A 27,929-nucleotide genomic window follows, 5' to 3' on the forward strand; every position below is an offset into this window, starting at 1 on the left:
TTTTACAAAATGGTTGTTAGACCAATTATGTTGTATCAGACAAAGTGTTAGTCGATCAAGAACTCATGTTCAAAAGATGAAAGTAGAATAATGATTTTTGAGATAGATGCGTGTGCATACTTTGAGAGATAACATTAGGAACAAAAATATTTAGGACAATATGGGAGTGACCTCTGTGTAGAAAAAAAATGAGAGAGGCGAGACTGAGATGATTCAGGCATATAAGAAGGAGATGCACTAATGCCTCAATAAAGAGCTGTGAGAGAGGTTATGGTGGGTCTCATGAGAGGTAGAGGTAAACCAAAGAAGTATTGTGACAGCTTACCGGACATGACTATGGACAAGAGGATATGAAAATCGATGATCAAAATAGAAAGTCTGTAGACAGTCGAGCATTATTTGATTTACCTTAATTATCATTGTCTTATGCTTCAATTTTATTATTATATGTTATTTCTTTTATTTTAGTTGTTGTATTGTTTGTTGTTACTATTGTTTCTTTATTACTTTTATATGATTGCTTCACTAACGTACTTTTCTCTAAAAAAATTATTATAATATACTTTATTTGAATCAGAGTCTATCAAAGATAATCTTTCTATCTTTCATAATATAAGAATAAGGTTGTGTACACACTATCCTTTCCAAACTCTACTTATGAGGTTACACTGATATGTTATTATTAATATTGTCTCATTTTTTAGTCATTGGGTCAACCTGAATTTATTTTATTTGGTAATCTAAAATTTTAAAAATCATTTATTATTATTTTTCCTTACAATTTTAATTATTAAATTATTAATTAAGTGATATATTCTTAGAGAAATAAAAGTAAGTTAGGCTAATATTTATACAATTAAGGCTATTAATACTTTAAAAATTATATTATAAATCTTAAAAGATCCTCCCTCCGTTTTTTATTATGGAACAATGTTGATTAGACACAAAATTTAAAATTAGAAAAAGACTTTTAAAATTCATGATCTTAAAACAAATTATAAATATTGTGTAATTTTAAAATCATTTTATTAGGATAAAAAATAGTTTAAATGGTTTGGACATTGGAAAAGAGATAAACAGATGCCCCAAATAAGGAGGGATGTGAGGTTAGATATAATAAAGAACGATGAGAGGTCGAGGTAGGTCGGAGAAGTATTTGGAGAGGTGTCTGGATAAGACATGACGTAACTTTAGCTTTTTGAGTACACGAGCTTAGATTGGAGGGTACTGAGGTCGTGAATTAGGGTAGAAAATTAATAGGTAGTTGAGTGTCGTCTTATTTTTCGACGGGATTGGAACTGACGATAGTATTAGACTTATTCATATCGTTTCTTGTTTTTGTTATTTGTAATCATCTATTATTTATTATGTTTGATCACACTATTTTATTGCTGTTATTATTTCCTATATGTTTGTTCTGCACATTTTTTTTATTAGTTGTCATTTTTTTTCATTATCGTTTTTCTTTTTCATTAATATTTAATATGGTTTATTTGAGTTGATGATCTTTCAAAAATAAGCTCTTTATCTCCATAGAATACCAAAATAGAAATAAAATATGCATATATTTAACTCTTTTCATACATATTTTGTAGAATTTATAGAATATGTTATTGTTATTGTTAGTCCAACTTGTCAACATTTGACAACATTTGACAATTAGACATTAAAAATTGTGGGGGGCCTAATCTATGACCTACTTAGATTTGTTCAAAAGTTAAAATCATTATCCATTAGTTGCTGATGTGACACAAAAAGTATGTTAATGATAATTGATAAGTCATATTTACATCTAATTCATAGAAAGATTATTATTTAATTTTCTTTAAAATATTTTACTATGAAATTAGTTCATATCACATCCGTTTCCAAAATTTTAATCATTGGGTGAGATTGATTTTATTTTAAAACATTTGACGATTCAAAAAATAGGAAAGGATTATTTTTTGCCCTTACTATTCTAGCAAGTAGATCATTAATTAAATGAGAGTTTAATAGAAAATAAAAGTTAATTTAGATAAATATTTCTATGATTAAAATTATTAAATATTTTCTTAGTGTCTATAAATCTTAAAAAGTACTCCAATTTCTTTGTTCCACTTTTTATATATATTTTTCTTTTTAAATAGTTTCAAAAAGAATGATTTTTTTTATGTATTTAAAAAAATAAAACTTTAAGTTCTCACTTTTTATTAATAAAAAATAATTTACGACCACATAAATATTTATTATATTATTTATTCAATTATAAATTTTGAAAATCTTTCTTTCTTTTTAAATTTCATATATAAATATCAAACAAATTAAAATAGAGATAAAATAAACTTAATAGTAATAAGTACTTTTTATATCTTATTAATATGTGATGTGTGAATCCAAACTAAAAATTAAAAGGCTAATACATAATTAGCTCATCCAACTTGTCTACTTTTGCTAATTGAGAATCAAAGTTTGTGGGGTCCTTGATTCATGTAGACTTGTTTAATGTAAAACTATTATCCCTTATTTGCTGATTATGACTCAAAAAACATGTTTTGTATAAAGAAAGACAAAAATACAGCTAATGGCTTAAATCCGTTGTTAAGTAACCCAAAACAAATCATCATATTTGGGATCAATTTAGTGTGATTACGTTATTATTTTATTTTTTATATGAATTTTAATTATTAGTTAATTATTTTATTTTTATTTTAATGTTTAGAATTTTTTTACTTACTTATCAAATATAAAAAAATAAAAGTAAGAAAAACACTCGTTTACTTTTCTGAAAGATAGTTTTGATGAAAAACATTTTCGTGCCCACCCAATAAATTACTTCATACTTGAACCCAAAAGACTAATTTTATTTTTAGGTTAGTATTCATATTCACTCCGTTTCTATTTATATATCGTCCTTACTAAAAATAGATATTTTTAAATATTTGTTATTTCAGAAAACCAATGTATAAGTGTCACTATTCTTTCTATTTTATCCTTTAAGAGTTATTATCCTTAAAAATATGTATTTGACCAATATAGAAAAATTAAGTAATATTCATTGGTCAAATTAATTAACTAAAATAAATTAATTCATGTTTATTTACTAAATAGAGATATAATAGTAAATTTTTCTAATTTTTTAATAGATGTGAAATCTAAAACGATGACATAACGGAGGGATTACGACTTAATTGAATCGATGACATGTTCAGTCAAAAAAGTCGAGCTTTAATCAAACCATTTTTTTTACAAAAAAGTAAATGAATTAAAAAGATAAAATCCTGAACAAGCTTTGACCAAATACCAAGTTGAGCTTTTAAACCAAAAATTAAAATTTTAAAAATTATCAAGATGAGCTCATATATTGAAGTATCAAATAAGAAGTAATCTAATAAGTAAATAACTATTTGACACCATTTTTAAACAAAAAAAAAGTCTACACCATGCACCATTAGATATTAGTTGAGGTGAGTTTTGATAAATAGTTGTTGATAGTTCAAATAGAAAACACAAACACTTGATAGTTTAGGTAATAAACTTGTAAAAAAAAGTAAATCTTTTAATCATTATCTTTTTTTATAAATATACCTTCATGATCTAGCTTTTTGTAAAAGTACAAAAGGAAATAACTATTTTCATTTTTAATTATAAATCTCGTGTTCGAATTTTTAATATGAAATTGCCTTAATTAGAAAATACTTTATATTTAGTCGTTTAGTTTAAATCTTCTTAACTTAAATATAAATTTAATCGGATTACAAAACAAATATTGAATACCAAGAAAAAGTAGTTCAATAGAACATCATGATATCCTCCCATTTTTGCTATACTTGGTTGAAATGTCTCAATCATTTGGTAAACTTCTTTATTCTATTTTTTTGCTTTTGTTTAGATGGGAAAAAGTGAGGGTAATTGTATAGTATTTTCTTAGCTACTTCCTATTGTTTTTAAATATTATGAAATATAAAAGCAAAAATGGAAAGATGAGTCCACACATGAAACATGAACAGGGTAATATCTCAAGAAGACCATGTTATAAGAAATCCAAGTTTAAACAATATAATACCTGAAAGAAATAAGTCTAGCTTTTCTACAGTATGAAGAAAATGTCCAGGTTCTAATATAACTAAATTATCCTAGCTAACTGAAATTCCAATTGAGTACAGAAGAATGATTTCAGAAATGAAATCTATCCAAGAGAGAGCTTCATATCAACTTTGCTTTTTGGTATAACCATCTAGTTTCTGGTATTCACTAACCCGACTAATCTAGTTTCGCGTTTCCACCAACAATTTCTTCATTCTCAGGATCTTCGTATACACACATCACTCCAGTATAGACCTGCAAAACTCAGACAGATTTGGTTATAGTTAGTTGATCCAGAAACTCCAGTATAATACAATAAACCTAAACAATCAAAGTCTTCATTTTCCACACTAACTCCATGATTACAGAGGTATGCAGAATTAATTTTTCGATCGATAAAGAAAACATTTTATAAATATTCACAGCACTTAACAGGCTACGTCTGTAGAGAGTTCACAAAATTCTATCAAGGTCTCTACTTCAGGAAGATTTTTAATTTTACACCAAAATGCTAATCAAGCACCAACTTCCTTTTCACATATTAGTATATCATTGCTGGATTACTCTATCGTAACCTGACCAAAAACTACAAGCAATTAGTTTTATAGCTTCTTTCATATAAGTATGTCAGTCGAGCTATTAGTTCGAATTACTCTATTGTACCTCTACTGTACGGGGCGAAGTTTGAAAACATAAGAGAAAGACAAGCAACAAATATTTATTTACTAACATTTGAACTTCTGAGGTTTATTTATACCTTTTGCCCTCATAAGAGAAAGAATCAACAAACTGCAAGGCTCACTTTACTGTGCATTCCTACGCCTTCCTCCACCTCGATCATTTTGTTTCTTTGTTAGCTTCTTAGATAATCTCACATCCTTCAAAAGTGTAGTATCTGGAATAGCCCCATCATCCTTGCCCTTAAGAGCCCTCCCACGACGCTTATCTTTTGGTTGCTTCAAGTGCACCTCATGTTGAGGATCAGTCAAATTCAATGCCTCCTCCCCTGTTGCCAATGCCAACGGCTCTTCCATTTGAACTAAATGTTGATTCGCTGAGGCACATAATGGTTTAGAGATGCTTAAAGGCTCTTCCATAAGTACTAACTGTTGATCCGCTGAGTCACACAATGCCAATCGTTCCACTTTAAAGGTACTTACTGATTTAGGTTCAACCAGGTTTTTGCTCCAGCGTTTCTGTTGTCTTTGTGCACGATCTGTTTCAGATGAATTCTCAATGGAAGGCTGCTTAGGTTCTGATGACCTCTCCATTGCTAACTGTACTTGTGTTCTGTTCCTACCTGAAATAGGTTGCTCATTTGGAGTTACTGTTCCTTTCCTTTGCGCCCTAGTCATTGGCCTATTTGTTTGCTGCCAGCTATGGTGCTTCTTTTGCTGCTTCTTACTCTTCAATAGAGCCTCCTCTACACTGGGTCTGTCAGAACTCTGATGCATAAAACAGTCTTCTTTCGGTAAATCCAAACCTACTGACAAAGAGGTGTGTTCTTTCAGTAAGTCCAAATCTACTGACGAAGAGGTATGTGCTTTATTTGCTGTGGCATCCTCCACCACCAGAAACTCAAAACCTGGAGGTGCTTCAGGACTTAAAAGTTGAGGCAGGTCATCTCCAGGTTGTTCATTTTCCAGAATTTCTTGTGGATATAAATTACTAATATCAGCTGTTTCCTCAACTGTGCTGAGACTAAGCTGCGATTGCTGCAACTCTGAATCCTGCAAATGCTCAATCTCTTCTGTCATCATAAAGCCGGGAGGTTCAATAGGCACAGACCCTGTATTACAACCTATACCACTCCCAATATCTACGGAGGATTGCAGTGATCCTTCAGTAGCATCAACTTGTTCTTTCCCTTTCTGTTTATGTACTGTACTCCTCAGAACTCTTCTACTAAAAACTTTAGTTCCAGTTACATCTTTTTGCTGGCCACTTAATTGCGCATTTCCTTTATCTGTGCTCGGTTCATTATGATGCTCATTCAACGCCCAATATTCTTCATGTATTCGATTTTCTTGCCCACGATTTCCATCAACAGTGACGTCATTTTGTTGTTCATCCAGATCCTTCTGTTCTCTAACAACTTCTATATCATCATGCTGCACCTGCTTGTCCTCCTCCTTTTTCTTCTGCCCCGACTTCTTTTGTTTAATTTCCGAATTCCCCTTTTTCTTCCTCTTTACACATTTCCTCTTTCTTTTTCTCTTTGGATTCACGCTTTTGCTGTCACCAGGAAGCAAAAACCGCCCATCATTCATAAGGATTTCTCCCTTTTCAGTCATCTTCTGTAGATGATGTTTCAGCACGGTCATATGAGCGCACGGCAAACTGTCATGTTCTTTCTTGATAAACTCAGATATTGAGTCTTCACTGGAACCTCCTTCTTCATTCAATTCCTGCAAGGCCTTTTCAATCATCTATAACAAAAGAAAACACTGGATTAGACCATAAACTCACTTCAGCTATGTGGAAACTTGAAAAAATCCAAATAGCGAGATTTCCAAAGTATTCACTGTTACTCCTTAAGCAATAATGGGAAAACGAGAAATAGCTAATCAAGTCTCCGAGGTCTGAACTTGAAAATGCTACTTCGACTAATCAAGCTCTCATAAAGAAAAGAACTTTCAAAAGCAAATCTTTCCGGCTAGTGTCTGAGGAAGGTACTATCATTGTAATAACAAAAGCAATCACACTTTTCCTCAATACATACAAAACCAATAACACGAAATTAACAGAATCAACAAGAATATGACAAACACATTTTTAGGAGGCTAACTTCCCAAGCAGTCAAAACTAAAACTATAATCCAAGAATTCATTTTTTACCAACAAACCCAATAAATTGAACTTCCTGCATACTTTGATTTGCTACTAAAAATCCCTAATAGGGCACAATCTCAATATCCCCCTCCCTTCTATTTTTTCCAAAAATAAGGTTAACTTCCTACAAATCAGTACAACAATTTATCATAACAAAAGATACAAAATTTACATAAAGAGATGAGTAACCCAGCAACAACACCAACATACCCAATGAAATCCCACAAGTAGAGTCTGGGGAGTGTAGACTATACCCACGCCTTATCACTACCTCGTGTAGATGTAGAAAGGCTGTTTTCGAAAGAACCATCCTCAGAATTCATTTTTTTCCAGCAGACCCACATGATAAACTACAACCAACCCTAATTTATAAGTAAAACTTCATACAAATCAGTTACAACAATAAATTATACTGAAAGATACAAAACTTACATGAAGAATCTGAGTTACTCAAACACTCAAAATGAAAACTATAATCCCAAGAATTCATTTTTTTAACCCACATTGACAAACTACAATCAACCCAGTTTTTTTTTTCAAAAAAAGATTAATGGGGTGAAGTAAAAAACTTCATATAAATCAGTTACATCAATTAAATTATAGTGAAAGATAGAAACTTTATATGAAGAAATGAGTTACCCAAGTATAGGGAGGATGATCAGGAGTAATATGAAGACGAGAGAGGAAATTGTTAAGGTGTTGTTGAAGAATAGCGTTTTGGGTCTCTGACAATGGTACATTTGGTTCACTGTTGGAAAGTTTCAAGATTACTTCTCTCAACTTCTCCATCTCCTTCTGCTGCTGCTGCTGTTGCTGCACGTTAGGGTTTTTGCAAGTATTTTGATGTTTTGAGTGATTCATAACTGTTGGTAATAGGAGTTTTAGGAGGTTTTGTTTATCCTGGAAATTGGGAAGTTTTTTTTTTTCTAGAGAAGATCCTATTTATTTTATTTTATTTTATTTTTAAAATTTTTGGGTTTAGTTATGTTGACATATTTATAACTAGAGTTTGGTGGCTTTAAAAGGCATACTTTTCAATTTTATATACCAAAAATGTGAGTTCCTAAAAATATGTATTACAATGGAATATTTGTTAATGTCACGCGAACTGTGAAATCCGTTAACACAAAAAAGATACCGCCTTCGTTATATTTTTTAGTTGTCATATGGCATTTTTCAAAAATTTATTTGATTAATTTTTAAAATTAAATTAAATTATATTAATTTAATTTTTAATATTTAAAACTATACGAAAAGTAATATAAATTGTAATTTTGTTCATATCAATATGATGATAAAATGCATCTTAAAACGTTAGTCAAAATTTATATTGTTTGACTTTCAAGAAAGAAAATTCTAACAAGTCAACTGTTAACATATGCATAACTTAGTCCGTGATTAAAAAATGTATAATTTTTAATTCAATACACCAAAAATGTATGTTCCTAAATATATGTATCAAAATGAATTATTCATCAATGTTACGCGAATTGTGAAATTTATTAACCTCGTCAATACAAGAAATATCTTTCTTTTGGATTCAGATGTGTTGACATATGCATAATTGAGTCATGCGGCTAAAAAGACATAGTTTTTAATCGAATATATCAAAAATGCATGTTTCTAAAATATGTACCAAAATAAATTATTCATCATTGTCACGTGAACTGTGAAATTCACTAACATCATCAACACAAAAAAGTCTTATATTTGGACTCAGACATATGCATAACTTAGTCCGTGATTAAAAATGCATAATTTTTAATTCAATACATCAAAAATGTATGTTTTTAAAAATATGTACCAAAGTAGATTATTCGTCAAGGGCACGCGAATTGTGATATTCATTAATGTCGCCAACCCTAGAAAACTCTTATTTTTGAACTCGATGCATTGACATATGAATAAGTCAATCTGTGGTTAAAAAAGGCATAATTTTTAATTCAATACACCAAAAATGTATGTTCCTAAAAGTATGTATCAAAATGAATTATTCGTCAATGTCGCGCTAATTGTGAAATTCATTAACGTCGTCAATATAAAAAAAATCTTATTTTTAATAGAAAATATATCAAATCCCCCTGAACTTGGGAGCATAACTTATTTTTGCACTTGACAGCATAATTATTTTAGCACTTTAACTACACGGACGTTTAAATACTCTCCGTAACAATTTCAAGTGAATTAAATACACCCTAAGATTGTAACACCACTCTCACCTGCCATATCATAACCATCAATTTTCTTAGAAGTCATTTTTTCTTGAAAATTTAAATGAAAATGAAGGTTATATAAGAAAGTTGATAGCCCACATTTTTTTTGCATCATAAATATAAAAAATCAAAATGGGTCACTCAAAATTCAAGAAAGTTTACATTTATGAAATCGACATCAATAATATTGTGATGGTGTTGAACTTTGCGGATTACTAAAAAAATAGTGGAGTGAAAATAGTGAATAGAGGTGGGGTGAAGATGGAGGAAGAAAAACTTCAATGGAGGAAGAGATGTATTGGGGAAGATAACAAAATAAAGAGAAAAAAAATATTTTTTTTAAAAAGGGGCCCACAGTATTTTAAATAATTTTTTTTTACATATTTTTAAAAGTTTAATATATCAAGAAAATTTTTTATTAAAAATATTAGTTATATATTGGTCAATAAAAAAAATGCCAGGTGTGCGATTTTATAAGTTCACTTTTTTTTCCTCTTTTTTCACTCGCTTATAGGAGAGTATACTTACTTTCTCTACCACGTCCCCCCTTAAGGGTATATTTAAATCACTTGAAAACTATTAAAGGGGGTATATAAGCGCCGTGTAGTTAAAACACTAAAGTAAGTTTTGATGCCAAATTCAGAAGGGATTTGATGTATTTACTCTATTTTTAAACTCAAATGTGTTGACATGTGCATAACTCAATCCGTGACTAAAAAAGGCATAAATTTTAATTCACCACACCAAAAATATATGTCCCTAAAAATATGTACCAAAATGGATTATTCATCAATGTAGCGCGAATTGTGATATTCATTAACGTTGTCAACATCAAAAATATTTTATTTTTAGACATAGATGTGTTGACATATGCATAACTCAGTTATGGCTAAAAAGGGCATAATTTTTAATTCAGTACATCAAAAATGTATGTTCCTAAAAATATGTACCAAAATAGATTATTCGTCATTATCACTCAAATTATAAAATTCATTAGCATCGTCAACACCGAAAAGGTCTTATTTTTGAACTTAGATATGTTGACATATGCATTACTCAATTTCTTGGCTAAAAAGGCATAATGTTTAATCCAATACATCAAAAATGTATGTTTCTAAAAATATGTATCAAAATGAATAATTCAATGTCACGCAAATTGTGAAATTCATTAACATCGTCAACATAAAAAAGGTAGTATTATTTATTGACTTAGATGTGTTGATGTATGCATAACTTAGTCCCATTGCTAAAAAGTATAATTTTTTAATCAAATACATCCATTGCTAAAAAGTATAATTTTTTAATCAAATACATCAAAAATGTATGTTCCTAAAAATATGTACCAAATTGGATTATTCGTCAATATCATGCAAATTGTGAAATTCATTAACAACGACAACACTAAAAAAGTCTTATTTTAACTCAGATATGTTGACATATGCACAACTTAATCCGTGATTAAAAAAACATAATTTTTAATCCAATACACCAAAAATATATGTTCTTAAAAATCTGTACCAAAATAAATTATTCATTAATGTCAAATTGTGAAATTCATTAACATCGTCAACACCAGAAATGTCTTACTTGTGGACTTAGATGTGTTGCCATATGAATAACTCAATTCGTGGTTTAAAAAACATCATTTTTAATTTAATACACCAAAAATATATGTTCCTAAAAATATGTATCAAAATAAATTATTCGTCAATATCACACGAATTGTGAAATTCATTAACGTCGTCAACACCAAAAATATTATTTTTGGACTTAGATATTTTGACATATGCATAACTTTGTCCGTGACTACAAAATACATATTTTTTTATTTAATACACCAAAAATATATGTTCTTAAAAATATGTACCAAAAAGGATTATTCGTCAGTGTCATGCGAATTGTAAAATTCATTAACGTCGTCAACACCAAAAATGTCTAAATTTTGGACTTAGATGTGTTGACATAGGCATAACTCAGTTCCATGACTAAAAAGATAAATTTTTTAATCCAATACACAAAAATGTATGTACCAAAAAGGATTATTCGTCAGTGTCACATGAATTGTGAAATTCAATAACGTCGTCAACTTAAAAAAAGTCTTATTTTTAAATTTAGATGTTTTGACATATAAATAACTTAGTCCGTAATTTAAAATTGCATAATTTTAATCCAATACATCAAAGATGTATAGTCTTAAAAAGGTGTATTAAAATAGATTATTCGTCAATGTCACACGAATTATGAAATTCATTAACATCGTCAACATCAAAAAGGTCTTATTTTTGGACTTTGATATGTTGACATATGAATAGCTCAATTCATAGTTAAAAAAGACATGATTTTTAACTCAATACACCAAAAATACATGTTCCTAAAATTATGTATCAAAATGAATTATTCGTCAATATCACGCGAATAATGAAATTTATTAAATGTCGTCAATATCAAGAAGGTCCTATTTTGGACTCATACGTGTTGACATATGCATAACTCAATTTGTGGCTATAAAACATGAATTTTTAATCAAATACATTAAAAATGTATGTTCCTAAAAATACATATCAAAATAAATTATTTGTGAATGTAATATCCCCTAAAAACGTTGTATACGATGTTTCAATTTTTGCCTAAATATGATACATCCTTTGTATTTTGGTCATAACTTTTCATAGCAATATCCAAATTGAGTGATTCAAATTTCTGAGTAACCACAAGATCATTACCTACAACTTTTATTAAGACCATATTTTAAGATTCGGAGGTTAAGTAGGTCAAAAAAATTAATCTTTGTAAGGTAGGATGCTGTTACGGAAATGAGTATTTATAGAAGAAAAATCATATCTCACTGTAGGTTTATCCAAATTGGTTGATTCTTGAACTATATGAAACTAGACTTCCATATCTACAATTCTTATGAAGACACTAAATCCTAATAAGGAATTTATCTTATTCAAACGCAGCTCCCAAAAAGAGTATTTTGTCAAAGATAACTCATTTCACCTACCATAGAAAGATCTAGATACATTTGATATCACTCATGACATAAATTGTCCTCCATTTAACATCATCCATGACATCAATATATTCCACTAAATTTTCAGATTTTTATTTTATAATTATTTTATTTATTGTTAGGTCATTTTTCCCACCTATAAATACCCACCTTATTTCCTCATTTTATTCATCAAGCTTTCTCAAGCAAATCTTCTCTCTATACACATTCTCAAATATAGTTTTAGTTCTTAGTAGTGAAGAAATACTATTCCGGTGATTCATATATTCCGGGTAGTACACAAAACGTTCCGGCAAGGAGAGAAGTTAGGACTCAAGAGTGTTCATTAAGTCTTCCGGTACCAACTAAAGCTTCGGTTTCCAGGTATGTAAGGCTTCAATGAGAGTATTCCTTCCACTCTCATGTCTAAATTATTTTGATTATATGATAAATTATAGTTATTTTTTTTAAGCTTTACTCTAAGTTATGTTGGTGTTTATCCATGAGTTCTTCCATCCATATAGTCCAAAAACTCTTTCAATTAAGTCTCTTGATTTCAAGTAATATTTTCTTATAGTAATTCTTATTTTTTACTTAATAGTATGAATTATGGTTAAATTAATGATTATTGATCTATTTTGATGCAACATAATTTCATATATATGAATTGATAGTTTGCAAGTAATTTCTCTATTTATCTATTTAAAGGTTCTTGAAATTCATGGTGGGTTGTTTAAAGCATGATTTTTAATGGATTTCAAAGTATTTATGTATATTCATTTACATATATATTTGCAAGTTGAAGTAATTTGAACCCACCTAGTTTTACTATATTTTTAATAAAGTTTGACTCGAAAGCTTTGACTCCAAATAAATGTTTATGAAATCAATATCTATGATCAAAAAGAGAGTCTTATGAAATGAAAGAATGATGAAATGATATGAATGATGGATTCTTTATGCAATAAGGACAATTCTTGCATATTTGAATTATCAAATGTTTTAATGAGCTATTCTACCGAATATGATATTTGAATTCTCAAGTTATATGCTCGAATATTTTGAAGTATTAAATTATTCCGTGGGATTGACTTAGCACCGAATGAGGCATTGAGGTGGGATTCGGTAAGGGAATCCTAGTAGCAACCCCTTGTCTCATTAACTATGTGCCAACATAGGAGCCTTTGTAGGCTTAGGCTAATGGATCCATAAATAGCCCTTAAAGTTAAAGTTAAAGAAATGAATGAAGTTGACGGAGTTCTACCTGGCAAGTAGTCTCCCCGGCCAACGTAGGGGGTTATGTTGGATTCCATGTAATAGCTCGCATGGTCTTAAATGTCGGTTATGGTTAGCTTCCCACAAAATGAATGTTTTAAAGGATATCCATATGATTTATTATGCATGTATTACATTATGTTTCATATTACATAAATGTTATAATATTTTCTCAATGTTCATGCATCCTTACATACTTAGTACATTCAAAGTACTAACGCATACTCTTTTGCCTACATGATATCACCATGTAGGGATCGGTGCTCCTCCTCGTTCTCCTCCACGTGGCTAGTTGATATTCCATTGAAGACTACTTTTGGTGAGTTCCCATGTTCCGGGAACAATACTCCTTTGTCTTTCTAGCTTATGATATGTTAAGATATTTTATTATGACATTTCTTCTATTATGATTGAGGGTGAGATAGGAACTTGTCTTAGCCCCATTAAATCTAATAGTTAGAGGTATTGTTGGACATATGTAAGTTGAAGATTTATTATTATTATGATTTCCGCTTGTCTATTTATCATCATTACCTATGAAAGGCTAAAAGAATGCTAAGAGGCTTGTTTGAGGTACTTTCGGGTTCCTCATTCGCCATGTCACGTCTAGGCCCTAGGCTTGGGTCGTGACAGTGAAGTCCATTAACCGAAAATTATTGTTTTTTTTATCTCAAATATGTTGACATATACATAACTTAATTCATGGCTAAAAATATTTTTTAACCCCAATATATTAAAAAGGTATGTTCCTCAAAAATATGTATCTAAACGGATTATTCGTTTATGTTAGCAAACTGTGAAATTTATTAACGTTGTCAACATTTGTTTCTCCGTTTGTTAATTGTATTAGAAAAATAATAATAAGGTGATTCAATATTTGACCAATTTTGTTTAAGTGAACTGTATCTATAACTCTATGTAGCATTTGCAAGGATAAAGTAGAAAGTCAAAATTGTTAGAAATTAACTTAACTTAGCAAATAGCAAAATAATTAAAAGAGATATATTGAGAAGAGAAAGTAGAAATAGAGGAGAAAAGAGAGAAATGTCGTGTAGTATTTTTGTATCAGTGTGCATCCAATTCATAACATCTTGCCTATATTTATAGGCATAGAAAGAAGAAAATACTAAGTGGGCAACTTGCCCACTTACAAGTGGGGCCCACTTGGATAATTACATCTAATACCTAATACTCCCCCTTGGATGTCAAAAAAAAAATCTAGTAAAGAATAAATATATATAGTTATTTAAACATTCTTAGATGTTATGCCTCATTAAAACCTTACTAGAAAAAATTCAGTGGGAAAAAACCTAGTGAAGGAAAAAGAGTACACATTTCTGGTAATACGCCTTGAGTGCTGCCTCATTAAAAACCTTACCAGGAAAACCCAACAACAACAACAACAACAAACCCAGTATAATCCCACAATGTGGGGTCTGGGGATGGTAGAGTGTACACAGACCTAACCCCCACCTTGAAAGGTAGGGCGGCTGTTTCCGAAAGACCCTCGGCTTTAAGAGAGGACAAGATAAAAGGTCAGATAGGGGCAAACATATAGAGAACAAGATGAAAACATGAATAGCAAAAGGGAAAGTCGTGGTAGAGTGGTATGGGAAGAAAGAGGCATTAACTACTATAAATAAATAAGATAAGATAAGATAGATAAGACAGTCAAAGTACAACGGCGCCACAACTATAAACAGCAATACAATGCAGAAATCAAAAGGCAATAAACAATGGGCAGAACTACAACTACTATGGTGCAAATGATGAATCACCTAGCCTTTTATCCTAATCTGAGTCCTCCACAAAGGAAATTATAGTGCGCTAATGCGCCTACTAATAGGGTATGATAACGTGACTATGTACTAGCCTTCTACCCTAATGTGAGTCCTCCACACACTCCTATCTAAGGTCATATCCTCGGTAAGCTGTAACTGCGCCATGTCTTGTCTAATCACCTCTCCCCAATATTTCTTCGGCCTACCCCTACCTCTTCTGAAACCATCTATGGCCAACCTCTCACACCTCCTCACTGGGGCATCTGTGTCTCTCCTCTTCACATGCCCAAACCACCTAAGTCGCATTTCCCGCAACTTCTACTGAGGCCACTCCTACCTTGTCCCGAATAGCTTCATTTCCAATCTTGTCGCTCCTGGTATGCCCACACATCCATCTCAATATTCTTATCTCGGCTACTTTCATCCCAGGAAAACCAATGGGACAAAACCTTGATTAAGGAAAAAAGAGTGTAGCGCGTATTTTTCTCCCCCTGATGAAAACTTAATTTGATGTTTTAGAGACGGCGCATTCTAATCTTATATCTTAGCTTCTCAAAAGTTGATGTTGGTAATGCCTTTGTGAATAAATCTGCAAGATTATCAATTGAACAAACTTGTTGTACATCTATATCACCATTCTTCTGTAGATCATGTGTGAAGAATAATTTTGGTGAAATATGTTTCGTTTTGTCTCCTTTTATGAAGCTACCTTTCAATTGAGCTATGCACGCAGCATTGTCTTCGAATATAATTATGGATACTTTGACATCACTTTTCAGGCCACATCTTTCTTTGATGAACTGTATCATCGATCTTAACCACACACATTCTCTACTTGCTTCATGAATTGCTATTATTTCAGCATGATTTGAAGAAGTAGCAATAATAGACTGCTTTGTAGATCGCCATGATATAGCAGTTCCTTCGTGTGTAAATAGATAGCCTGTCTGAGATTGAGCTTTATGTGGGTCTGATAAATACCCTGCATCTGCATAACCAATAAGGTCTGCACTATCTTTGTTAGTATAAAACAAACCCAAATCAATAGCACTGAGATATGGTACTTCAGGACCAAGAAGTTCTTCATTCTCTTCTAGAGGTCGAAATGGATCTTTTTCAACCTCAAGTGATCGAACAACCATTGAAGAACTTAATGAATGTGCTTTGTCCATGTAAAATCTTTTTAAAATATTCTCAGTGTAGGCAGATTGATGGACAAAAACCCCGTCTGCTAAATGTTCAATTTGCAGACCTAGACAAAGTTTTGTCTTTCCAAGATCTTTCATCTTAAATTCTTTCTTTAGATATTCAATCGCCCTTTGGACCTGTTCAGGGGTTCCAATGAGATTTATGTCATCAACATAAATGGTGAGTATAACAAATTCTGATTCCGTTTTTTTAATAAAAACACATGGACAAATGACATCATTTATATAGCCTTCATTTATTAAGTACTCACCAAAGCGATTATACCATATACGCCCTGATTGTTTCACATCATATAATGATCTTTGCGATTTTATTGAGTATATTTTCCGAGACTTTTTACATGCTTTAGGCAATTTTAATCCTTCTGGAAATTTCATGTAAATATCATTATCAAGTGAACCATAAAAGTAAGCTGTAGCTACATCCATTAGATGTATTTCAAGATTTTTATGTATAGCTAAACTGATGAGATATCAAAAAGTTATTTCATCCATAACAGGTGAATATATTTTTTCATAGTTGACTCCGAGTCTTTGAGAGAATTCTTCTGCAACAAAGTGTGCCTTGTATCTTACAATTTCAGTTCTCTCATTTCATTTTCGCACAAAACCCATTTGTAGTCAACAGGTTTTATACTTTCAGGGGTTTGGACTACAGGTCCAAAAACCTCATGTTTAGTAAGTGAGTCTAATTCTGATTGAATTGCCTTTTGCCATTCTGGCCAATCACATCTACGTCGACATTCTTGGACGAATTTAGGCTCAAGACTTTCACTATCTTGCATGAGGTTAATTACAATATTATATGCAAAAATATTATCCACCGTAATTTTTGATCGGTCTAAATTTATCTCATCACCGATAGAACTTATTGAAAGTTTTTCATTCACTTGAGTCTAGGGTTCACTAATTTCTTCAGGAATATCGGGATTACTCAAATCTTGACCTTTTTCAGGAGGTTCTTGTGTAGTATCATTTTTATTATTTCTCACGCTTCTCTTTCTAGGATTTTTATCCTTTGAACCCAATGGTCAACCACACTTCAGGCGTGTTTGAGATTCAGAGGCTATGATACTAGTAGATGGTCCTTTTGGGACATCAATCCGGATAGACACATTCACTGCAGGGATATGTGATTTAGTTATTCGTTTCAAATCAGTAAATGCATCTGACATTTGATTTGCTATTTTCTGCAAGTGGATGATCTTCTGGACCTCCTGCTCATATGTGCGGGTACGTGGATCAAAATGAGATAGTGATAAAACTTTTCATGTAATTTCTTTTTCGGATTCCTTTTTCTCTCCCCTTAATGACGGAAAAATTATTTCATCAAACCGACAATCTGCAAAGCGAGCAATGAATAAGTCTCCAATCAACGGTTCAAGGTATCGAATTATGGAGGGTGAGTCAAACCCAACATAGATGCCCAACCTTCGTTGAGGGCTCATCTTTGTACATTGTGGTGGTGCTACAGGCACATATACTGCACAAGCAAAAATGCGTACATGGGCTATATTTGGTTCATGACCAAATACTAATTGTGACTAAGAATATTTATTATAATGTGTCGGTCTGAGACGTACAAGTGCTGCTGCATGTAAGATAGCATGTCCCCAAACAATAATTGACAATTTTATTTTTATTAGTAGAGGTCTTGCTATCAATTGTAGGCGCTTTATAAATGACTCTGCAAGTCCATTTTGAGTATGAACATGAGCAACAGGACGTTCAATTTTTATCCCAATTGATAAGCAATAATCATTAAAAGCTTGGGATGTAAATTCGCCAGCATTATCAAGACGAATGGCCTTAATTGGATAATCTGAGAATTGCGCTCTCAATCTTATTATTTGTGCTAATAACTTCGCAAATGCCAGGTTGCGGGATGATAAGAGCACACATGAGACCATCTAGATGATGCATCTATTAGGACCATAAAATATCTAAACAATCCACTAGGTGGATGGATAGGTTCACATATATCTCCATGTATACACTCTAAAAAGTCAGGAGATTCGTTGACAACCTTCAGGGTCGATGGTCTAGCAATTAATTTATCTTGATAACAAGCAGCACATGAAAATTCATGCTTTCTCTTCTTCTGCTAGCGAATCATTCGACGGGTTATATCAACAGAAGAAAAAATTCTCTTTGTGAAAGGCTCAAGAGTACACTGAGTTAGGCGAGATCTGAATATTTTGGTTCTTTAACGGGTGTCCAGTTGAATTTTCAAGAATTCGTCTCATCATTATTGATCCAGGATGACCTATTCGATCATGCCATTGCACAAATGTATTTAGATCAGTAAACTTTTGATTTACGATCATATGTGCTTCAATTGCATTAAATTTTGCATAATATAGGCCAGATGACAAAGTTGATAATTTTTTCAAAATATATTTATAGCTTGAGACACTCTTGGTTATACCAAGATATTCAATATTTATTTCATTTAGTATCTCAACATGATATTCATTTCTGCAAATATCTTTAAAACTTAACAATTTTCTTAGGGATTTAGAAGAAAATAGTGCATCTTCTATAACAATTTTTGTCCCCTTATACAGAATTATAGTAGCTCTTTCGGAGTCTTCAATTATTTTTGAATTACCAGATATTGTAGTAACATTAGCTTTTCTTCTAAGCAAATTGGAAAAATATTTCTCGTCTTTAAAAATAACATGAGTTGTTCCACTATCAATTACACAAATATCCTTTTGATTGATCATCGATCCAAACAAGATTTGAGGCATTTCCATATTTTCTTCAATAAGAAATAAAATAAGTATTAACACATGGTACATTACACAAATTTTATTTTTTTACATGGACTAGGAAAATACAAACATAATATTTAATACAGATAAAAAAAAATATTTACATATTATTAGTCCTATCAATATTCATATTTTCGTCTGAAAAATTAAAAAAATCAGCTACATCCAAATGCATGGGCTCAATATTATCTTCAGAGATAAAATTTATCTCTGGATTATTTTCTGCCCTTTTCAAAGATGCCTGATATAGCTGAACCAAGCGTTTTGACGATCGGCAAGTCCGCGACCAGTGCCCCACACCTCCACATCTATGACATACACTTTCTAATTTTTTCTTCGGTAAAGCTTCTGACTTTTTACCCTGCCTTTTATATTGCTGATCATTTCTCGGTGCCAACCGAGTATTATGATTATAATTTCTTTTTCGCCCATTACCACGACCACGACTGGGCCATGACCTCTTTCTCGTTGGTTATAATTTGCCTGATTCACTTCAGTGAGTAGCAAAGAACCAACGGATCGACTATCATGATTTTTCATTAATAATTCATTATGTCTTTCAGCAATAAGAAAGTGAGATAGTAATTCAGAATATTTTGTATAACTTTTTTTGCGATATTGCTGCTGCAGGAGTATATTCACGGGTGCAAATGTGGAGTATATTTTTTTGAGTTTATCTTTGTCAGTGATTTCGTCTCAGCATAAATTTAACTGAGCTATAATTCTAAATAAGGCAGAATTATATTCAGTTATATTTTTGAAGTCCATTAGTCTCAGATTTAACCAGTCATGACGTGTTTGTGGAAGCATGACCAACTTCAGGTGGTCATATCTTTCTTTTAAATTTTTTCACAATTTCAGGGGATCCTTTAATGTAAGATATTATAATTTGAGCCCTCGTCAAGATGGTGACGGAGAAAAATCATAACTTTTGATGTCGTGTTATTATCTTTGATGGTATCTGCCAGACCCATCGATTCTAGATGAATTTCGGCATCTAGTGCTTACGAGGAGTAGCCTTTTTAAGAAATGTGCAGAGCCATAAATTCAAGTTTTGAAATATTTGTCATTTTATGAAAATAAAATTAAATAAAACTCTTACCGCTTTTTGTTACCTTAAAAAAAATAGCCGGAGCCTCGTGCTGATAATGTGTTATAAATTAACTTAATTTAGCAAGTAGCAAAATAATTAAAAGAGATATATTGAGAAGAGAAAGTAGAAACAGAGGAGAAAAGAGAGAAATGTTGTGTAGTATTTTTGTATCAGCGTGCATCCAATTGATAACATCTTGCCTATATTTATAGGCATAAAAAGAAAAAAAATACCAAGTGAGTGTTTAGGAGAGAAGTTAAGACTCAAGCTGTGCAAAACACCCAAGATTTGAGGCAGCACTCAAGGCGTATTACCAGAAATGTGTACTCATTCCTAGCGAAGAAAATTCAAAGGTAAGACTCAAGCTGTGCAAAACACCCAAAAGATACAAAGTAACACTCAACAGGTCTATAAACCCACTCAAGCCAAGACTACAGGTATTGACTCAGTACTCCCAGACCCCTGTCCCCATCTTAATTGTGATATTGTTAGTAAAATGCAAACAGGACAAAGCGGTCGACAACCAGGTATTGACTCAATGCTCCCAATCCCCCATGGCTCCCCGAACAATATTTTAACTGTATTGTCTGATTCTGAAGCTGATGGAGGTAAGGATGGTATTCAGGAGAAGCCAACTAACCTGCAGGATGGGGTGTCCAGAGGGGGGGTTTTGTCTCATGTTTTGCATGAGAATCTTTTGGTTGACCCTAGGAATGACTTTAGAGCCCCTGCTACCACTACAAATATGTTTCAGCATCCTTCTTCCCAGCAAAGTGACAAAATGGACCTTATTAATGCTCAAAGAATGGCTTCCAAACTGACCCCTACTGTGAGTGCAGATGTGGGAGCAAATCAGCCCCCAAAACAACCTCAACAGGTTGTTCAGGTGCATGATTTCAGACCTGCTGGTACTGCTATTGAATTTGGTCAAATTGCAGCTTCAGGTTTGGGAGGTTATTCAGCCCATATGCAGTCTCAAAAACTGCAGGTTTTGGGGCATGCCTCAACTGCAGATTTGGATGAAAATTTGCAGGTTTTGGGTGCTAGTTCAGCCCCTAGTTTGAAAGAAAAAAATGTGCAAGCTATGGCTCCTACACTTACATCATTTCAGCACCAAAGGCAAAGTTTTGGTCACATTGAGAGGGCTGAAAATGACCAAGCTACTGGCTGCAGTTTCAGCACAATCCTAAGTGACCAAGTGTCTAGTCCTTGCTCCCACCAAGTGCAAGATTCAAACTCCAAACAACAAGACACTTACAACATTAATGATATGAAATTCTCAGCTACCCCTAGCAACTCTAATCAGCCTGCTACCTCTAAAACTCTAAGGAGAAAGAGAGCTAGAAAGAAGAAACTAGAAAAGCAACCAGAAGTTGCAGCCTCCACCCCTACAACGACTGTTCATACAAGTGAAAAAGATAACAATGGTGAGGTGGTTTCAACCTCTTGCTCACAGTATGTTCTCCTAGATCAGACCACTCCAATAAGAAGTCCAGATTTTGGTTGTGAAGATCCTCTTAATCTTACCCCTTTGAATATTCAGCCAGCTCCTTTTATGCAACCTGAAAATGCCACCAACATCCTATGCACTAACAATGAGGCTCAAACTTCAACTCCTGCTAGTGATGATGAATATGGTGTTATTCATTCGGAGGATGAATATGACCAAGACTTTCAAGGTGAGGTTGAATTTGAGGATGAAGGAGAGACTACTGAACAGTCCATTAAAACAGCTGCTCCATCCAAGACCACTACTAAGGTCACGAATGACGAGATGAACCAACTAGCTAGTGAGCAAGGCTTATCACCTAGAGGCATTCATCACAATTCAAAATTTACAACTATTCGTGCTTCTATTAGCAGACCAAACACTAGGCTCCACAACCTTAGATCCCATCAATGATTAACACAATTGTATGGAATGCAAGAGGTATCAATACCAAAGGAGTCATAGATAGACTAAACTCTCTCAAACATATCCATCAAACGTCCATAATTTCCATCCTAGAACCTTTTTCTAACAATGCTTATCTACAAAGCTTTAGAATCAACCTTGGTATGGATGGGTCCGCTTGTAATCCTAATGGCAAGATTTGGATCTTCTGGACTCAAGATGTCGATTGTAATGTTATTGATGTTGACGACCAACAGATCACTTGCGATGTGAAACATGTAGAGCATCAAAATGCATTTCTTATGACATTTATTTATGGAAAATGCAAAGATACTCTTAGAAGGCCGCTCTGGGATAGGCTCCTTCACCACGCTCCCACTAACCTTCCTTGGTGCACAGTTGGAGACTTCAATGTCATTACCTCCACTAATGAGAAACTAGGTGGAATCCCTTATAACATGCGAAAAAGCTTCGAGTTTATCAGCGTTATTGAAGCTTGCGGCCTTACAGATTTAGGGTATCATGGCTCAGACTACACTTGGTGTAATCAACGAGATATGCATAAAAGAATTTGGAAGCGACTCGATAGAGCTATGGTGTCAGATAATTGGTTAGCCGTTATGCCTCACACTTCAATTACCCATCTTCCCTCTACTGGTTCTGACCATAACCCTTTACTAATAGAGATGAATGCTAGGCAGGATTCCGCGATTAAATATTTTAAATTCTTGAATTGTTGGGTGGATAACCCTACTTTTCTCGAAACAGTAGAGTCCTGCTGGAGCAGACCCATGACAGGGAATCCAATGTTGTCCTTCTACCATAAAATGAAAAGACTTTCCTCCACCCTTAGTAAATGGTCGCGAGTGGAATTCGACGACATTTTTGCCAGGGTTAAGGAATATGAAGAATTGGTGAAAAGTGCCGAAGAAAATCTGATAGTGTCCAATAATGAAGAGAACAGGATGCAATTGCATGCTCTCAACGCCGAATACATCAGATTTCTTAAAATTGAAGAGAACATTCTCAAACAAAAAAGTCAGCTACATTGGTTCAAGGATGGAGATGCTAACACCAAGTATTTCCATGCTCTAATCCGTGGTAGGAGAAGGAGACTGTTCATTCACAAGGTTACCAACGAAGAGGGGGAGTGGATTCAAGGCGACGAACATATTGCTAGAGCAGCATGCGATCATTTTCAGAAAATATTTACAAGCGATGAGTCTCCGATTCCGGAGAACATCTTGAATTACGTTCCTAGAATGATCACAGATGCTCAGAATGAAAACCTTCAAGCCACGCCTACTATAGAGGAGTTGAAACAGGTAGTCTTCTCCATGAATCCTAATTCTGCAGCTGGTCCGGATGGTATGAATGGAAAATTCTTCCAAGCTTGTTGGGAGATTATTTCGGAAGACCTACTAGCAGTGGTTACTTCTTTCTTTGGGGGGTATGCTATGCCTAAGTTCTTTTCTCATGCCTGTTTGATCCTGCTCCCAAAGGTATATCACCCCAACACACTCTCTGACTATAGACCCATTAGTCTCAGTAACTTCACCAATAAGATCATATCAAAACTCATTTGCCTCAGGCTTGCTCCGATTCTCCCCGGTCTTATTTCTCCTAATCAGTCCGGGTTTGTAAAAGGAAGAAGCATCTCCGAAAATATCATGCTAGCACAGGAGATTATCCACGATATCCGAAAGCCTGTTATTGGCGACAACGTGGTTATCAAGTTAGACATGGCCAAAGCATATGATAGAGTCTCCTGGTCCTATACTTGTCTGGTACTGAGAAGGATGGGCTTCGGTGAGACCTTTATTGATATGATTTGGCGAATCATGTCTAACAACTGGTACTCTGTTATCGTTAATGGGTCTAGACATGGTTTTTTCCACTCCACCAGAGGGCTCAAACAGGGTGATCCTCTTTCTCCCGCCTTATTTATTTTGGGAGCGGAGGTGCTGTCAAGAATGTTGAATAGTCTTCATTGTTACCACTTCTACCGTGGTTTTCATATGGAGAAAAGAGGCCCACAGATTAATCATTTGAGTTTTGCGGATGACATTATCATCTTTTCCTCCGGAAGGAGGGAAATTCTTCAAATTATCATGAAGACCTTGACTCTGTATGAAAAGACATCGGGGCAGCTTATAAACAAGAATAAAAGCCACTTCATGATGCATCACAGTGCGCTCCAAGACAATGTGGAAACGGTGAAACAGGTTACGGGTTTCACTCAGAAGCATAGTCCCATTACCTACTTAGGATGCCCTCTGTACATTGGCAGGCAGAGAGTCATGTACTACACGGACATGGTCTCTAAGGTTGTCAACATAATTAGAGGGTGGCACTCCAAAATCCTCAGCTACGGCGGTAGAGCTACACTCGTGAAATACGTACTTCAGTCGCTCCCCATTCACCTTCTTTCGGCCATTACTCCCCCCCCGTACCACTCTCAAACAGATTGAGAGAGTCACTGCTGATTTTTTCTGGGGGTGGAAGGATAACAAAAAAAAATACCATTGGGCTTCATGGAAAAAACTTTGTTACCCTTATGACGAAGGAGGTATTGGGTTAAGGAGAACTATAGATGTGTGCAAATCTCTCCAGTTAAAGCAATGGTGGATCTTTAGAGCTAAACCAACGTTGTGGGGTGAGTTCCTTAGAGCCAAATACTGTCAGAGAGCCAACCCCATCATCAAAAAATTCCATTCTGGCCAGTCACTTGTGTGGAAACACATGATGCACAACAAACACATTGCCGAACCTCACATTCAATGGAGGATTCACTCGGGTTCATGTTGTTTTTGATGGGACGATTGGCTAGGTATCGGACCCTTAGCCAACTATAGGCAGGAGTTGGGAAGAGCAAGCAATGCTAGGGTGGCTGATTTTCTTATAGATGGACAATGGAACATCGATATGCTAAATCAATTGGCACCAGCGCAACTAGTTCCTCTTATCACTTCTTCCACACTTCAGCTGCAAGAAAACACACCGGACTAGGCCATTTGGAAGCTGAATACCAATGGGAACTTCACATGCTCCTCGGCATGGCAGCTTGTGAGGGAACATAGGACCAAGACACTTTCCGACCATTACACTTGGCATAAAAACATCCCCTTTAAATGCTCTTTTTTGCTGTGGAGGGCTTTTAGAGGCAAGCTGCCAACGGAGGAAAAGATCATTGCATTCGGTCAGGTTTCCACTCCATGCTATTGCTGCCACAGTCTAGGTCCAGACACCATAGAGCACATTTTCAGCACGGGCCACTTCGCTAGGAATATTTGGCGCTACTTCTCTGACTCCCTAGGGATAAAGCATGAAGCCACACCCCTCAAACCTCTTGTTATGAGTTGGTGGCTTCACAAGTACCACACAGAATCTCACAAACTTATCTTTCACTCCACCCCAATATTTATATGTTAGAATTTGTGGAAGAATAGGTGCGCGAGCAAATACGGGGGGAAGATTTCTAGCCTGGCGAGAGTGAAATTTGCCGTTTTCAAAGACATCTCTAATCTACTTAGAATCGCGTACCCCTATATCCATTGGCCTTCGAACTGGATCCACACTATTTCCTACATAGATAAGTGTGCTCATGAAATGAAGATCACCCAAGTCTCGTGGACTAAACCACAACTCGGTTTCGTTAAGCTGAACACTGACGGAAGCGCGTTGGGTAATCCGGGGGTAATTGGGGGGGGGGGTGGCATCTTAAGAGATCATATGGGTAGATTTATCTTCACCTACGCTATACCGTTAGGGGAGGGAACCAACAATCAAGCCGAACTAGAGGCGGCAGTTTATGGGCTTAAATGGTGCATTCAACAGGGCTTTCAGCACGTTATCCTAGAAGTCGACTCGGAGTTGATCACTAAATGGATTAATCATCAGACGAAACTTCCGTGGAGCCTTCACCGGATAACTCATGACCTTGTTGATATTTCCGAATTATTTGTTTTCTTTTCTTGTAAGCATGTATACAGGGAGGCAAACTTCACTGCGGATGCTCTCTCCAAGCACAGTCACACTTTTACCACTCCAGGCCACTACACCACCCTCCAGCAGCTACCTCGGGGTACACGAGGATACTACATGCTAGATAGAGCCGGCCTACCTAGCTTTAGACGGAGGAAGACCAAAAGGATTAAGAAGCCTCCATGATCTACTACTAGTGTTGCAGCATTGGATTGAGCGCCCAATTGCAGTGTTTGTCTCCATGCTATATTTTTAGCCATGTTATTTGATGATCCTCGTTGACGCTAAAATTTTGTTGTATATAGCTTTTATGGGGATTCATCCCCAGTTTTATTTAGATTTTTCCTTTATTTTATGTAAAGGGCGAGTCTCCCTTATTTATGCTTTCCTAGTTTCTGTGTATCGAGAGGAGTCCTCTTCTTTAGGTGCATAGTTTCTAGGTTTACTTTTCGTGTGTTTGTATCGGGGATGAGTTGGCTGACCTTAGTAGGATGACCGACTTATGAACCACCATAGGATTGGAGGTTAGGTTTATGTCCCCCTCCGTGTATTTTTCTATTTTATGTATAATAAGGCTTGGGGGTGTGCGGCTCAACCCCTGGTTGTGCACGAGAGGTGGGAGCCTCGTGTAGGGTCTGTTTCCGTAAAAAAAAAAAAAAAAAAAAAGTGGAGCCCACTTGGATAATTACATTCAATACCTAATAAAAATTAACTTGTGCAAATAGGACCAACTAATTTTCTTCCCCATGAATTCTTATGTAGCATTGTTTCAACCTAAAGGTGATTAATAAATATTAAATAACTTGAAGATCACACTAGTTTCGATTTTACAAATCTAATTGTAATTGAAACTCTAAGGCTCATATATTGTAATATTTTATTTTATGATAAATTATTTTTATGTGTGAAATGATCATTTTGTCCTTTCCTTTAGCGTTTTCATGTTTATTATGTGATGTGGGAATGGTTAGTGTGGTCTCCGATGTGATTGGGTGAGATGTTAGTGACTTTGAGCCTCTTGAGTTGAGTTTTACTGAAATAGTTGACTTTGATCAACATTCCAAGATTTGAGAGTTAGATGCTGATTCTGTCAATTCTGTTGCGTTCGGAACGTCGAGTTTGCTCTAGTAGGGTGGTTGGTTAGGACTCCGAGAGGCCGAGACCATAGGTGGTATTTTGAGTGTTTAGGAGAGAAGTTGGAAATTTAGGCATAAGAGAGGTCCGAGAGGATATTTCTGTTATAACAATCTTTTTTAAAAAATATTTGAAGATTCCATTGAATCCGGAATGTCGATTTGCGCACCTTTAAGTGTTGGGTGTTCGCCCTTACTTTCTTAGAATAATTATATTTTCATTTTCCTAAAAGAAAAACACAAAATCTCCATATTTGACTAGTCTTTTTTCTTGCAAGAAAATGTTTATAACTCTATAAATAGAGGATCATTCCTTCTAACTTGATAGCATCCATAATGTAGTACTTAAGGCTTTGAGAGTTTTATGTAAGGGAGAACTTGTGAGACACAAGTGTTACGTTGGCACTTGTGTTGTAACGATCCATTAGGTCCTTTTGATTACTAGAGCTTTTTATTTCATAAAAGACTCATATCGTAAATTTTAAATGGACTAAAATGGTAATTTATTTAATATTCTATACCACTTTATTTATTAAAATAAATAGTAGAATTAGTTACTTTAGGTTCACAATTATCTGTAGAAAAAAGAAATTGAAAAAGAATTAGATCGAGAAGACTTACTGATCACGACTTGAGTATTACAGAAAACGTGCGCACTGCTTCAGGTAATTCATAATCATTGT

The 27,929-nt window shown here is 34.1% G+C and overlaps 1 protein-coding gene across 1 annotated transcript; it reads right to left on the minus strand.

Annotated features, from left to right (window-relative positions):
* Positions 1-4,002: 4,002 nt before the first annotated feature.
* On the minus strand, positions 4,003-7,861 carry LOC129871417 (uncharacterized). Its single transcript, XM_055946327.1, has 3 exons — positions 7,536-7,861; positions 4,823-6,494; positions 4,003-4,320 (listed from the first exon to the last, which is right to left on the minus strand). The coding sequence occupies exons 1-2, from the start codon at positions 7,755-7,757 to the stop codon at positions 4,869-4,871; spliced, it is 1,848 nt and encodes a 615-aa protein (XP_055802302.1). The 5' UTR covers positions 7,758-7,861; the 3' UTR covers positions 4,003-4,320; positions 4,823-4,868.
* Positions 7,862-27,929: the final 20,068 nt, after the last annotated feature.

This window comes from Solanum dulcamara, chromosome 10 (assembly GCF_947179165.1).
Source record: "Solanum dulcamara chromosome 10, daSolDulc1.2, whole genome shotgun sequence".
Classification (NCBI taxonomy): domain Eukaryota; kingdom Viridiplantae; phylum Streptophyta; class Magnoliopsida; order Solanales; family Solanaceae; genus Solanum; species Solanum dulcamara.